The sequence below is a fragment of the Colobus angolensis genome, unplaced genomic scaffold (assembly GCF_000951035.1).
Source record: "Colobus angolensis palliatus isolate OR3802 unplaced genomic scaffold, Cang.pa_1.0 Scaffold185, whole genome shotgun sequence".
Taxonomy (NCBI): domain Eukaryota; kingdom Metazoa; phylum Chordata; class Mammalia; order Primates; family Cercopithecidae; genus Colobus; species Colobus angolensis.
This window is the reverse complement of record NW_012114988.1, coordinates 1,799,064-1,814,198: the sequence shown is the minus strand read 5'-3', so window position 1 is coordinate 1,814,198 and position 15,135 is coordinate 1,799,064. Positions and strand designations below refer to the sequence as shown.

At 52.8% G+C, this 15,135-nt stretch overlaps 1 protein-coding gene across 4 annotated transcripts in view; it reads left to right on the top strand.

Annotated features, from left to right (window-relative positions):
* The window catches only part of KAZN (kazrin, periplakin interacting protein), a 538,050-nt gene that overhangs the window by 468,791 nt on the left and 54,124 nt on the right, over positions 1-15,135 (top strand). For 3 of the 4 annotated variants that reach the window (XM_011939916.1, XM_011939917.1, XM_011939918.1), the window contains exons 5-8: positions 3,469-3,658; positions 7,893-8,023; positions 11,627-11,677; positions 13,542-14,485. In XM_011939916.1, the coding sequence (XP_011795306.1) occupies positions 3,469-3,658; positions 7,893-8,023; positions 11,627-11,677; positions 13,542-13,709 (540 nt within the window). In that variant the 3' untranslated portion in view covers positions 13,710-14,485. Of the gene's footprint in view, positions 1-3,468; positions 3,659-7,892; positions 8,024-11,626; positions 11,678-13,541; positions 14,486-15,135 lie in introns of those variants that run through there. The other variant, XM_011939915.1, reaches the window with a different exon arrangement.

Below are 15,135 nucleotides of genomic sequence, written 5' to 3'. Positions count from 1 at the left end.
AGATCACGAGGTCAGGAGATCGTGACCATCCTGGCTAACACGGTGAAACCCCGTCTCTACTAAAAATACAAAAAATTAGCCAGGCGTGGTGTCGAGCGCCTGTAGTCCCAGCTACTCTGGAGGCTGAGGCAGGAGAATGGCGTGAACCAGGAAGGTGGAGCTTGCAGTGAGCTAGGATCGCGACACTGCACTCCAGCCTGGGGGACAGAGCGAGACTCCGCCTCAAAAAAAAAAAAGACATGCCTGAGACTGGGTAATTTGTAAAGAAAGGGAGGCTTAATGGACTCACAGTTCCACATGGCTGGGGAGGCCTCACAATCGTGGTGGAAGGTGAAGGAGGAGCAAAGGCACATCTCACATGGCAGCAGGCAAGAGAGCTTGAGCAGGGGAACTGCCCTTTATAAAACCATAAGATCTCAGGAGACTTATTCAGTATCATGAGAACAGCACGGGAAAAACCCACCCCCATGATTCAATTACCTCCCACCAGGTCCCTCCCATGACATGTGGGGATTATGGGAGCTACAATTCAAGATGAGATTTGGGTGGGGACACAGCCAAACCGTATTGGTGCATACACATGTGTATATGTGTGTGTGCATGTGTGTATTTTGTGTGTGCATGTGTGTATGTGTGTGTATACGTGTGTATGTGCCTGTGTATGGGTACGTGGGTGTGCAAGCAGGTGCTTGTATTTTAGATGAAACTTCACATGCGTCATCTGCCGTTCCTCTCCATTATAGCTCTGCCTTGGAAGTTTACAATCCTGAATGGGCAGAGTGGACAGTTTGAGAGATCCCTGTGCTTTAGAACTCACAGGTACAGCCACCCCATTCTGAAGGACCAGCCGTAGGGGACCTCCCAATTGTCAGGTAGCAAGGATGTCAAGCTGCCTTCTGAGATGGAAGATGCCACTCCCAGACCCAGACAGAGATGAGGCCCTGCCTGGGAAGGAAGCGGATGGGTTCAGGAGAGCCACCCCGCCTAGGCCTCTTCGTCACTGCCTCCCGTGCTCCCTCCAAGGGCTGCCTGTTTCAGGGGCTGGCTTGTACAATCCTGTGCTTCCTGTGCATGTGGCTGGGAGTGTTTGCAGGAGGGGAGAGCTGAGGGTTCATTGCCGCACGACGGCAGACCAGCCTGGGTGCTCATTTCTCCCGAGTTGCACTTTCTGGGCAGCCAGATGGACTGGGCAGGAGGAAGCAAGGGAGTGGGGCATCCCCCTAAGACTGCAAGTGTAGCAGTGTGGAGGGCCAGGAGGCTGTGTGCACGCACACCTGGAGGGAAGGCAGGTGCAGCCACTGACTCACCTGGGCTGGGTGTGGTGGTTCAGAAAGTGTGTGTCTCCATGATCCTGGGCCTGCTGATAAAGACATACCTGAGGGCCGGGCGTGGTGGTTCACACCTGTAATCCCAGCACTTTGGGAGGCCAAGGCAGGCGGATCATGAGGTCAGGAGATCGAGACCATCCTGGCTAACACGGTGAAACCCCGTCTCTACTAAAAATACAGAAAATTAGCCAGGCGTGGTGGTGGGCACCTGTAGTCCCAGCTACTCGAGAGGCTGAGGCAGGAGAATGTACAGAGGCTTGAGACACACCCAGCTTCACTCCTTCCTTAAACAGAAAATTTACCACTTTGTTCTTGTAGTAGGACCACAGAGCTGTTCCCTGGGCCATCAACACAACAAAGGCTCTGTGAAGCAGGGATCTGCTTCCATTTATCCTGCAGGTTCTTCCGGCATGTGTCCTGGATGTGCCCAGCCCCAGACCAGGTGCTGGGGACTCTGGTGAGCAGACAGGACCAGCCCACGTCATTTGTGCTGGTTGTTTTCTTGCCCCGCAGGAACGTGGGCTTAGGGGAAACCACACTGGGCTCCCAGTCAGGCGCCAGGCTTTGGTACCCAGGTTGCATGTTGCACCCACTGGAGAAGTCACTGAACCTCTCTGAGTTTTGGTTTCTTATCTGTTGAGCACAGATAATCCGCAACCCAGCACTGTTGCATGGAGCATGTGAGGGTGGCAGAACACAGGGGGTTTTCTCAGCCAGAGCAGGGGCAAGCCAGGTTTGGGGGGCAAGGCTGGCACCCTCAGCTCAGCCTCTGTGGCATGGATTTCTATTCCCTGGGAGCTGGCAGTGGGACGGAAGTGATTTCACAGACTTCTAGGGTGTCCGAGCTGGAAGGAGCCCTGAGGATCACTTGGTCCAGGTTTTCACTATACAGATGGGGAAACTGAGGCTCAGAGGAGCGAGTGACTTGTCTAAAATAACACAGCTGGTCGATGTGATGAGGGTGCATCAGGCATTAGGCCAAGGACTGTCCGTTTCTTGGTGGGACCCTTTCTCAAGAACCTCTGCTCTGCCAGGAAGAACTCCAGGCCTGGGGCAAGGTTGGAAAGGTTGTGGAGAGATGAAATGGATTTTTTTTTTAAATCTGTGTTCAGATGAGAGGCAAAGCCAGCACTCACAGTGGCTCTGCCATCTATAGCTACCCCCGAAATGTCAGTGTTCACCCAAAACCTCAGTGCGGGGGACCCCTGGGCCTCTCCCTGTCTCCTCCGCCCTGTCATGAGCCTGCGGAGCCAATCAGAAGTAGAAAATGACTGTGATGAAAAGAAGGTGCATTAACACTTTGGGAGGCCGAGGCAGGTGGATCACTTGAGGTCAGCAGTTCGAGACCAGCCTGGCCAACATGGTGAAACCCCATCTCTACTAAAAATACAAAATTAGCCAGGTATAATAGTACATGCCTGTAATCCCAGCTACACATGAGGTTGAGGCAGGAGAACTGCTTGAACCCCGGAGGTGGAGGTTGCAGTGAGGCGAGCCACTGCACTCCAGCCTGGGCAACAGAGTGAAACTCCATCTCAAAACAAAAAAGAGGAGTGTTCTTGGACCCCCTCTATTTCTGGTCTCACTTTGCTGTTGGTGGGTAACCCCCAGGTGAGCTCTCAGCTGAGTTAAGTTGACACAAATGTGACAAAAGTCAGACAGAACTGGGTTCAAACTCCACTTCTCCTACTTGTGTGACTTTGAGCAAAATACTCCACCATTCTGGACTTTAGGATCCCACTATGTAAGATGGGGAGACCAAGAGGGACCATGTTTATGTAAGCAGTGCCCCCTAGAGTTGTGTGACGAGGTGGCCAGGCCCTGGCACAGTTCTTTGGAGCTTGGGCTCTGTCTGGATTTGATCCTGGCTCTGCCACTTCTGAGCTGTGGGATCCCAAGGCAGGCTCCACACCTCTCCGTGCCTTTGCGCCTCCAGCTGTCTAACGGGGAGAACGACAGTTCCTTCCTCACATGGTTGCAGGGCAGGTGCTTGACTTACAATTGGCACTCGATGCAGAGCCAGCAATACCTGGTGCAGAAGTTCAGGGCTTTCTCCCCATGGCGGTGGGGGGTGCCGAGCAGCTGGCCAAGAGGTCCCCTTGGTTGTGACTTCTTCTTCCTGTCTTCCTGCTCTCTCCAGGCCAAACAGTCCTTAGCTACGCTGACCAAGGATGTCCCCAAGCGGCATTCCCTCGCCATGCCGGGCGAGACGGTGCTCAACGGCAACCAGGAGTGGGTGGTGCAGGCGGACCTCCCGCTGACCGCAGCCATCCGGCAGAGTCAACAGACTCTCTACCACTCACACCCCCCTCACCCTGCGGACCGGCAAGGTGAGTCCTGCCCTGGCCTGGCCCCACCACGATTTCGAGGGGCTTCACAGGCGGCCATCCGACCCAGTGGGAGAGGCAGCTTCTTTGTTCACACTACAGCAACTTAGGGGGTGTGGGGCAGAGACCTTGGGCTCGTGTAACTGAAAAATCTAAGAGATGGACAGCAGGCGTAGCTGGATCCAGAGGTTCAAACACTATTTGGGTCCCTCTGACCATGTCTCTCCATCTCTTATCTCTGCCCACCTCCTTTTGGCCTCATCTTTAGACTGTCTCTTTCTGCAAGAAAGTAAAATAGTCCCCTGCAGTTCCAGATGTTTAAGACTCTCACAGCTCAAGTCTTAAGAAAGAAAAACTATCTCTTCCCCCTGTGTCCATAGCAAATCCTAAAGAAAGACTCTGATTGGCCACATCAGAGTCACATGGGCATCCTTTGGCAGGAGAGGCAGCAGAACTGCTTGATTGACAGCTCTGGCCAATCGCAGGGCATCCAAGAGGGGCTGATGTCAATGTCACAGGTGTTTGCTCCAGGCACTCGGCAGGGAAGTCTGGCCTCTGGGCAGCATCTGTACCCACTGCCCATGGAACAGGCTCCAAACTCCTCGCTGTCCTGTTGCACGTCTGCAGGCCACCGTGCTCTGTTCTCTGTCCCTTCTGCAAGTAGGTGCCCTTACGTGATAGATGCAAGTTGGGTCATCCTCATCTGCCTCTGCAGGGCCTCTCCTCAATGGAGCTGGCTCTGGTCTGGGAAAGCCTGGACAGGCTGACGGATCTGCCCTCTGGGCCCTTCCTCCTCCACAGTATCTGCCTCACATACAACCATCTCCATGCGTTTTATCAGACACCCCCTCCTCCAGGAAGCCTTCTGTGCTCTCTCCCCTGTGTCCTCTATGCTGCTGTAAAGTTGGGTGCTCACCTGCGTCAGAGCACCTCTTACCCTACCTCGGGTTTGCTGTTGATGCATTTGTCACATGACTTCTCCCATCTGTCCAGTGCCTGGCACTGTGGTAGGCACATCATACATGCTGGTACTCTATGGGATTGGTACCACTGGCAGCCAACAGCAGCCAATGCAGCAAGGGTGGGAGACGGTCACTGTGAAGGCGGCCGGCTGGGCTGGCCCTTGGCGCTGCAGATGAGTCAGACACAGCCCTGACCCATAAGGGGCTGGCAGGCTGATCAGGGAGAAGCCATCAGGCCCTGCTATTGCCTGTCAGGGGTACAGCTGGGGGAGTGTAGGTGAGTCATTGGGGTGAAGGGGCATAGACCCTGAATTCAGACTGCTGGGTTCAGCTCTGGCCCTGCTGCTTACTAGGGGCATAACCCATGACCTTGGCCAGGGTCCTCAGTTTCCCCATGTATAAAAGGGGCATTAGGCTCTTAGGACACAACATACATTAACGGTGTTTGCTGAGACTTCCTCAGCCTACTTCACGGGGCTGTCGTGAAGACGAAATGTATAAAACTGCTGGAATGGGGCTGGGATCACGGTCAGAGCTGGGTAAATATTAGCTGCTATTCTCATTATCATCGTTACCACCATTGTTGTCATCATTGATAGGTGACACAGGGACTTCGAGAACCCAGACAGTAAGCAAATTCAGTCTTCCTCTCCCACTGAATGGAGACAGCAGCCCTCCCTTCGCTGTCTGACCCAAGGTTGTGTGATTTTTTGGGGGGTAAGGGTGGGCAGCTCTGGCCTTCAAAGTCTCAACTCAGAGCTGTAAGAGCTTATAATAAAACTGCCTGGGACCGGCATCCTCATCAGGCAGGGAAACTGAGACCCAGAGAGGGCCACTTGTTCAGAGTCTCACAGCCCAGCCATGCAGCCAGCTGTCCTGCCTTCTGGTCCAGCCCCAGGGCAGCAGGAGGGCAGAGGTGCAGTTTGAAGGCAGACAGGGCTTGAGCAGTTTCTGCATCACATAGAGGCAGCAGACTCCTGGTCATCCTCATCTGCCTCTGCAGGGCCTCTCCTCAATGGAGCTGGCTCTGGTCTGGGAAAGCCTGACAGGCTGACGGATCTGCCCTCTGGTCCCTTCGTCCTCCACAGTATCTGCCTCACATACAACCATCTTCATGCGTTTTATCAAACACCCCCTCCTCCAGGAAGCCTTCCGTGCTCTCTCCCCTGTGTCCTCTATGCTCCTGTAAAGTTGGGTGCTTACCTGTGTCAGAGCACCTCTTACCCTACCTCAGGTTTGCTGTTGATGCATTTGTCGCATGACTCCTCCCATCTGTCCAGTGCCTGGCACTGTGGTAGGCACATCATACATGCAGGTACTCTATGGGATTGATACCACTGGCATCCACCCCCGTGTTACACATAACAAACCTGGCTCAGAGGGGCCAGGCAGGATGCTCAAGGCCACACAGCCTGTAGGGTAAACTCACCCAGATTGGAATTGACTCCAAAGCCAGGGCTCCTTCAGCCACCAATCTTCTGTATGAGAGCATATGGCCATTGGCAGCAAGGACTGTCTTTTGCAGGGATACTGCCCTACCTGCTGGCATGCCGCCTGCACATAGTGGGTGCTTAGCCAGTCTTGTCAAACAAAAGATGCTTTCTCCATCCAGTGCCAATGCCTGCAGACAGGAGAGCAACCTGCTGGGGACTGGGAAGGGCTTCTGAGCTGTGGCTTCTGGTCTGGACCTTTCATTCAGCCACTATTTATTGAGTACCTACTATGTGCTAGGCACCATGAGCTCTGGGATTCAACAGGGTAAGACACCCAGGGCGCCTGCCCTCCCAGAGCAGATGTTGTCAGTGTACAGATATGACATGTAAATATACTATCAAATAACAAGCAGGCCAGGTGCTGTGGCTCACACCTGTAATCCCAGCACTTTGGGAGGCCAAGGTGGGCAAATCACGAGGTCAGGAGTTCCAGACCAGCCTGGCCAACATAGTGAAACCCTGTCTTTACTAAAAATACAAAAATTAGCTGGATTTGGTGGCACACGCCCGTAGTCCCAGCTACTCGGGAGGCTGAGGCAGGAGAATTGCTTGAACCCAGGAGGCAGAGGCTGTGGTGAGCAGAGATCACACCACTGCACTCCAGCCTGGGCAACAGAGCAGGACTCTGTCTCAAAAATAAATAAATAAATAACAAGCAGAACAATGACAGATTGTAATTAGCACAAAGAGAGAAATCAACAGAAAACAGGCACTTTTTTGGGGGGACGGAGAGATGGAGTCTTGCTGTGTTGCCCAGGCTGGTTTCGAAGTCCTGGGCTCACGCAGTCCTCCCTCTTCGGCCTCCCAAAGTACTGAGATTACAAGTGAGAGCCAGCATGCCCAGCCAAAAACAGGCACTTTGATGAGAAACAACAAGGCAAAGTAGGGAGGGCTGATTACTGGGGAAGGCCTCTCGGGACAGACTGAGACCTGGAGGATGACGGTGCCCCTGATGGGCAACAGGAATGGCAGAGACCAAGGCAGGGGGACATGACCTGTCTCAGGCAGTCAGAAGGCTGATGTGGCTCGAGCTGAGGCTGCTGGGGTAGGCAGGGCCGTGGCACATCAGGCCATGTTGGAGGCCAGGAGTAAGAGAGATGAGATGCTGGTGGCTCATGCTCTGGTGTGTAGAGTGGAGTCGACGTGACCCACCAGGAGGCCACGTGGTCTTCCAGGCAAGAGTCAGTGGTGGCAATGCGGTGGGAGAGAAGCAGGCAGATTCGGGGCAACGTTTTGGAGCTGCTGCTACTGATTGGATGTGGGATATGGGGGAAAGAGAGAAGGTGGTGGTGGCCTTTAGGTTTCTCATTTGGGAAACCGATTGGGGGCAGTGGTTAGGATTGCACCAGGTCTAGGAATGTCCAGCTGGTGAGAGCACATGAACAGAGTCACAGAGTACTCAAGTATTAATGCATCACGGTGCTCCTTAGAAATGCATTTATAAACATCAAGCACTTTCCTATATTGGACTTGGAAACGAGGAGACTTGAACTTGGAATGAGAAGAAGATTTTGAAAACTTCCACGTCTTCTCCTCGCTCGTGCTGGTGGAGGAGGGTTCATTGGATCCAAAAGACTATGGGAGGTTCTTCCCAGCAGCTGCTCTATGGGAATGTGTGGAGCTGTGGAGTAGGGGGTTGGAGAACCAGGCACGTCTCTTCCCTTTTCTACACCTCAGTGTTCCCATCTGCAGAACGGGGATGTTGGGTGGAATAACTGCCAAGGCAGCACAGGCGAGGACATTCTCTCCATCCCTCACTCACCAGCTGTCCCTGCTTTCCAGCAGTCAGGGTGAGCCCCTGCCACTCCCGGCAGCCTTCTGTCATCTCCGACGCATCTGCCGCCGAAGGCGACCGGTCATCCACACCTAGCGACATCAACTCCCCTCGACACCGGACGCACTCCCTCTGCAACGTAAGGCCAGCAGCAGCGGGGCCTGGGCCCCTGGGCCCTGCCCAGAAACCACAGGGGTGGGGGTGGCGGGGTGAAGCCATACTCGCTGTTTCCTCTCGTCCACCCAGGGAGCACTCTGGCGAATGCATTTCCTGTTCTGTTCTTTCCTTTTGCAAGAAGCGATGGATGTGGGGAGAAAAAGGAATGAGGCCCATTTGCTCCTTGTGTCCGGGAGGGTGAGGAGAATCCAGAGGAAGTGGGCCTGGGTCGGCCGCAGGCGCAGCCTGGAACTCTGCCCCAGTGGGCCCTGTCTGGGACTGTGGGCTTCTCCTCCCACACATCACCTTCCAGAGCTCAGGGCCTCCCTAGCACTGCCTCATTTCCCTTTAGAGCCAGCTCTCCATCCTGATCCAAGAGTCTTGGCATGAATTGCCTCTGGAGAGGCGTGTGAATATGGTCTAAGTTTATTTCCTTTGCTTATTTCATCAAACACTTTTGATTGCATGCTGGGCACCAGCTCCCAGGAGGCAAAGGCCCTAGCTGCCTGGCTCTTGATGACTAGTGGGGCAGACAGATGGGCTCTGCAACAGTGAGGGAGTAAATGAAGATGCGTCGAGCTTCTGAGGACAGTCGGAAGCCGTGTCGAGGCTCTAACATGAAATATTGGGGTCCGGGTGTGGAGACCACCTTGAATTTGTGTTCTGTCACACAGTTGGTAATGCAGAGGCTCCCCTCTGCCATATCCTAAAGACAGAGACATCATAGGGTTAGATCATCAAATGCACAAGATGGCTTTTTCCAAAACACAGTTAATGCCACTTTATTAACCAGCGAAATAGATAATAAAAAAGAAATGAGGTGAACACATTGGACAAAACCATTAGTTGCCAATGACATGATTCTCTACCTGGAAAACTCAAGAGAATAACTTGAAAAGCTATTAGAACGAATAATAAGCATGTACATAGCAGTGCTGCTTGGAAATCAATGTGTAAAAATCAGTCACTTTCCTATAGATGAGTCATAATGATGGAACCATTTTTTTCAATCCACAATAACAATGAAAAGTGCTTATAAAAATAGCTAAGACTAAAATTCAGAGAAGCTACCTCAGTCCGCTGAGGTGGGCGGCAGAGATTGCTGACCCGGGGACCTTAGACGGCCTCCTCAGAGTGGAAAGAAGGTCATTTGCAGCCTGGAGCCCTGCTCAAAGCTGGGATTCTCTTTTTTTTTTTTTTTTTTTTGAGACGGAGTCTCGCTCTGTTGCCCAGGCTGGAGTGCAGTGGCCGGATCTCGGCTCACTGCAAGCTCCGCCTCCCGGGTTCACGCCATTCTCCTGCCTCAGCCTCCCAAGTAGCTGGGACTACAGGCACCCGCCACCTCGCCCGGCTAGTTTTTTTTTTTTTTTTGTATTTTTTAGTAGAGACGGGGTTTCACCATGTTAGCCAGGATTCTCTCGATCTCCTGACCTCGTGATCCGCCCGTCTCGGCCTCCCAAAGTGCTGGGATTACAGGCTTGAGCCACCGCGCCCAGCCGGGATTCTCTTTTTTATTATTTTATTTTATTTATTTTTGTGTGTGTGTGATGGAATTTCACTCTTGTCACCCAGGCTGGAGTTCAGTGACGCAGTCTCAGCTCACTGCAACCTCTATCTCCCAGGTTCAAACAATTGTCCTACGTCAGCCTCCTGAGCAGCCGACATTACAGGTGTATGCCACCACACCCGGCTAATGTTTGTATTTTTAGTAGAGATGAGATTTCACCATGTTGGCCAGGCTTGTCTTGAACACCTGACCTCAGGCGATCTTGAACACCTGATCTCAGCCTCCCAAAGTGCTGGGATTATAGGCATGAGCCACTGCACCCAGCGGGAGTCTCTGTTTTATACTGGTGCTTTAAAGAAGCAGTATGTTCTTCTCTTGTCCCCAGGAGAGAATCCTACTGACAAAGGCTATCTTGACTAACAGAACCAAGGCAAGGAAGCTGGGCCACTGGAGAGGTCTCTGACATCCATTCCCCGATTCTGAAGGACCACTGTGGAATTACATCTAGAACCAGCAGTGTCCCTGCACCATTCTCATCCCAATTGAGAATACCTTCCTCCCATGACCATATTTTGCCTTCTCATGGTGGGCCCATGGGGACTCTGGCAGCAGAAATGCTGCTGGAAAAACCCCATTCTGCAGAAGGAGTTCTCCAAAGGCCTCTTGAATTGCACTTGACCCAGCCCTGGCCTTTTGCCCACCATAGCCTTGGCACATGCCTGCTGCCAGGAAATGGGTGCTTTGATTTGTCTGCATACAGGCGTTTCAGTGAGCAGGCCCCATTCTCTTTACCCATAGATTTGGCAAAGATGTTCCTATCCACAGTGGAACTATTTTAGCTGCCTTCAGAATGGGTTCTGTTTGCAAACCTTGAGACTACAGACTAAACTGCCATTCATTAAATTCCCTCACTTCTTCAACCCCTTTTATCCCCCCATCTCAACAGGTGTGCACAAAGGTAAGCCAGGAAGAGCCCGAAAATAGCTACAGGTAACCCTTTGCCTTGGGCATCTGACCTCTACCAGCAAGAATAGTGCAACCTGGACTAATGACTGCCTCATCCTCTCACCCTCTGGCCACTAATTTAGAGCAGAAGTAGGGACTCAGCATAGAGAGGTTGGAGAAGGTTGATGGACCTTGGCATTATGCTTGCAATTCCAGAAATAACAGGAGTCAGAAATAACCACCAGGCGTCTCCCTAGTAATGACTGTTTTGATCCAAAGGATCTGTGGGCTCCAGGCAGGACAGACTGATTCTAGGATGTAGTGAAGGCTTTTGTACCCCCACAGGCTATTAAGGCTTCCCTCCGCACCCACCTAGGGCAGGGCTGTCAACACAATGGAAATGTCCTTCCTGCTTATCCTAGGGACCTGTCTGAGGCTCTCTAGGAAAAAGGGAAGGAGCTCAGACCTCTTCTGGGGCAGCCCAAAGCTCAGGACCAAGTGTGCATTACCCTGGAGCTCCTGCCTGGAAGGAGCACTGTGCCAGGAGGAATCTGACAGTCCCCAATTCGAGTTGTAGCTCTGCATCTAATTAGCTCCATGGTAGTGGACTGTCTGCTGCCTCTGTTGATATCTGTGAATAGGGCTAACGAGTCCTGCCTGCCTCTGCACAAACAGAGATTCACTGTGTTGGTTGTAGGGGAAGACGGCTACATGGTCTCCTAAGTTTGTTTCTGTCCCAAAATTCTTTATTTTGTGCTTTTTCTATAAAAGTACATTTCTTTATGAAAAGTACCAAGTCTAACCAAGCTCTAGCTCTGAGTCAATGGACTGATGGGGACAGGAACTTAGACACCCTGGAGTGGCTTATTTGTTGGTCAGAAGATGTTGGGGGTTGAGAGGCCAGACCAGGCAGGAGAGGACCCCAGGGCCTCTGGGGAAATGCTGGGCCCCAACAATAAGCCATCTGGGGGTATCTGCTTCAGGAGATGGGGGGTGGGCTCCCCACCTCAGAGGCAGGGTGGTCCCTGAGGGATGGCGTCCTTCCACGGAAGGCCCCACGCTACAGGGGCCGCCTCTGCTCTCCTGTGTCACATGTCTCTGCTGTTTCATCTTCCTCTTCTCCTCTGGCTACAGGGCGACAGTCCCGGCCCAGTTCAGAAGAACCTGCACAACCCTATTGTACAGGTAGGTGTGCCCTCCCTGGCCACTTGGGCCCTCCCTCCACCCCACCTTGACTACGACTTCACTGTCTGTTCCCCTGAGCCCACATCCATGCTGCACACCCAAGGTGGAGAGGATTTATGCCACTTCCAGAGTCTCAGGTGGGCTGGGGCCTGAGCCAGGCTCAGCACTTGGGCCCGCCTGGCCCTGTGCCCTGGGGGGCTGCGGAGCTGCTGAGGGCACACATGTCCTCTGTCCTGATGCCCTAGCCATGGCTTACCCTGGCAGCCAGCACTATAAAATTCCCATTATTATTGAAAAGCTCATAGCCCAGGCAGCGGGCTCTTTGTGCTGCTAGAAACTTGATTCATTTTTAACGTTTTCGATATTCTGTCATCAGAGTGAGGAGGGGGCTGCAGGGAGGACAAACAGCGTGAACTTGAGGGTCTGCAGGGGTCTCCGAAGTCTTCTTTCTAGTCCTGGGGTCCCCACCTGTGGGTCTGCATAGCACCCATCTGCTTTGGAGACCACCAGGGAAGTGGTTCAAATGCAGATTCCTGGGCCATTTGCCCTAGAGATTCTGATCCACCAGGTACGGGGTGGGGCCTGGAATTCAGGAAATCCCTAAGTATTTGGGGAACCATGAGTCTAGTCTAAGCCCCGCCCCAGTTATGCATGATGGGAATATGTCTTTGTGTGAAGCACTTGGCGGTTTGCAAAACTGTCCTGCAGATACCACTCAGATGCCTGTAGTGTCCCTAACAGGAGGGCAGAGTAGACCTTACCACCACCACCACCACCATCATCTAATGCTGTTTTCCCACGTCACAGACAAGAAAACGTCTCAGAGCAGCTGGGGTGCTTTCCAGGGTTCCACAGGTAGAGTCAAGATCAAAACTGGAACCCGCAGTGGCCATACGGTCTCCTGTCCAGGGCAAGTGCCGAGCCCTTGTCCTCAGCTGACACAGGCTCCAGACTCCTCCGCATTTTCCGGGCTCTCCCAGGCCCCCTTGCCCATGTCACTGTGTGCTTAGTGCCCTGACACGGCAGACAGGGCCTGTGGCCGCCTTTCCTCCCTATGGCCTCGCATCATGGACGTGACCACGGTCAGTGGCCGAGTGCATGGACATCCTCCTACAAGCCCTCAAGAAGCACCTGAAAGTTGTGGGCAAATTGAATTTAAACAATATTATTTAAACAATATTATTATCGTACAAATGACCACAGCTGCTCACATGGACTGAATGCCTGTGGTACACCAGACACCGTCCTTAGGATCTTTTTCTTTTTTCTTTTTCTTTTTTTTTTTTGAGACGGAGCCTCCTCTGTCGCCTAGGCTACGGTGCAGTGGCACGATCCTGGCTCACCACAGCCTCCGTCTCCTGGGTTCAAGTGATTCTCCTGCCTCAGCCTCTCGAGTAGCTGGGATTACAGGTGCCTATCGCCACACCCGGCTAATTTTGTATTTTTAGTAGAGACAGGGTTTCACCATGTTAGCCAGGCTGGTCTCGAACTCCCGACCCCGGGTGATCCATCCGCCTCGGCCTCCCAAAGTGCTGGAATTACAAGTGTGAGCCACCGTGCCTGGCCTGTTCTCAGGGTCTTTATCCTCTCTTTAGCAACATCCTTGTGGCAATCTTGGGTCTTACTGTTGTCCCTGAGAGCTTCTGTGACTGACCCATGTTTGCTCAGTGAATGAGGGGCTGACCTTGGCATTCCAGCCCTGGAGGTGGTTTCTCAACCATCCCAGCCCGTCCCTGACCCCACTGGCTTAAAGCTCAGAGAGGCCTTCCCCGCCCCGGACCCCATTCACTGCAGTCTGCGCCCCAGCTAAGCTTGCCTTTCTCCTTCTCCCCCACCCTCTGCCACGTGGCTCCTGACTCCTCAGTCACTAGAGGATCTTGAAGACCAAAAACGGAAAAAGAAGAAAGAGAAGATGGGATTCGGCTCCATCTCCCGCGTCTTCGCCAGAGGGAAGCAGCGGAAGTCCCTCGACCCCGGCCTCTTTGATGGTACCGCCCCTGATTATTACATAGAGGAGGACGCGGACTGGTGATACGCGCTCCCCTGCGCCTGCTGCCTGCAGGCGTGTCTGTGCGTGTGGGCGTGCGTGCAAGCGAGCGTGGGTGCGCATGTGGCCGTGCGTGGGGTGCGTGTGCACGTGTGCGCTGGCACACACGGGTGCTGGGTGTGGCCGAGCGCCTCTAACAAGCGAAAACACGAGTGTGAACCTCTCTCCCCTGCGTCGCCACCTCTGTAATTGATGTACATACCGCAAACCCTGTGTGAACCTGTCAACTCTCTGTCGTCTTTGGAGCGATACCGTTGTGTTGTTAATCTGGTTTATTATTTTTCTTCAATGTTTGGTTTTTCTTTTTTTTTTCTTTTTGTTTGGTTCGTCGGTTTGTTTTTGTTTTTGTTTTTTTCCCCCTTTCTCCTCCCCTCCTCCTTTTTATGAAACTTGAAAACTTGAAGGACTGCTGTGTATTTGTAAATAACAAAACTATTGTGCACTCCGTGCTTGTAAATGTCCCTCGTCCAAACCGCTACTCCTGGAGCCCGTCTGGCAGAGGATGTGGTCTGTTTTTGATGTCCCCCCTCCCGCCCCCCTGGTGTGAACGTGTGGGACCAGACCCTGTCCTGGGGGTGCGTCCAAGTCACTTTAACCACAAAACGCCATCGTCGTCAGGGTAAGGTCCGCTCTCCACAGAGACTCGGGAGCCCGGCCAAGGGGCCTTGTCTTGGCTGGGTTTGTCAGAGGTCTAACGGGCTCTTTTAAACGGCCTACCAGTTTTTAAATTGCGTTGCCGTTTCTTTCTTTATGAAAAAAAAAAAATTGTTTCGTTTAATTTATTTGCACAAATGCTGAAAACTTATTCTATCTAAATTATTACATAAATATTGGAATGTCTATTTTTCCATGGGGTGGGCGGGAGGTGGGTGTCTCTGTTGACTTGTCTGTTCTGTTATCATGCTGCTACCCAACTGTGCAAAGTAGTTTAGGGTGGCCAGAACCCAGGGACCATTGGATTTCAAAGCTTGCTTTTTCTGTTCTCTCTTCTCTCTCCCTCTCTCTCTGTCTCTCCCATTCTCCCGCCCATGCATGAAAGTGTCCTCCACCTTCTTCCCACCCAGACCTCCCTCCGGGCCTTTCTCTATATATTTATTATCTGACATACAGAACACGACCTCAGTGAGCAGCGTGCTGACAGTCATGGTCCTCTTCTTTGGGTCTGTGTTTTGAGAGAGGTTGAGTTCAGGGCAAGACAGCCTGCCGCACATCCAAGGGTACGACCAGTGGGACCCTGGCCTGAGTCTGTTCCCCGAGGGGCCTCCAGCGGCATCTGTTCCTCCCTGCAGCTGTGTCTTTCTTGTCCTGGGTTTGCGATGCAGGTGGGCCAGGCAGGTGTCATTAGGGGAGGCACGCACTTCAAGAGGAGGGCCACAGTGGGGACACAGAGTCCAGCACCTGAGCCCTCCAC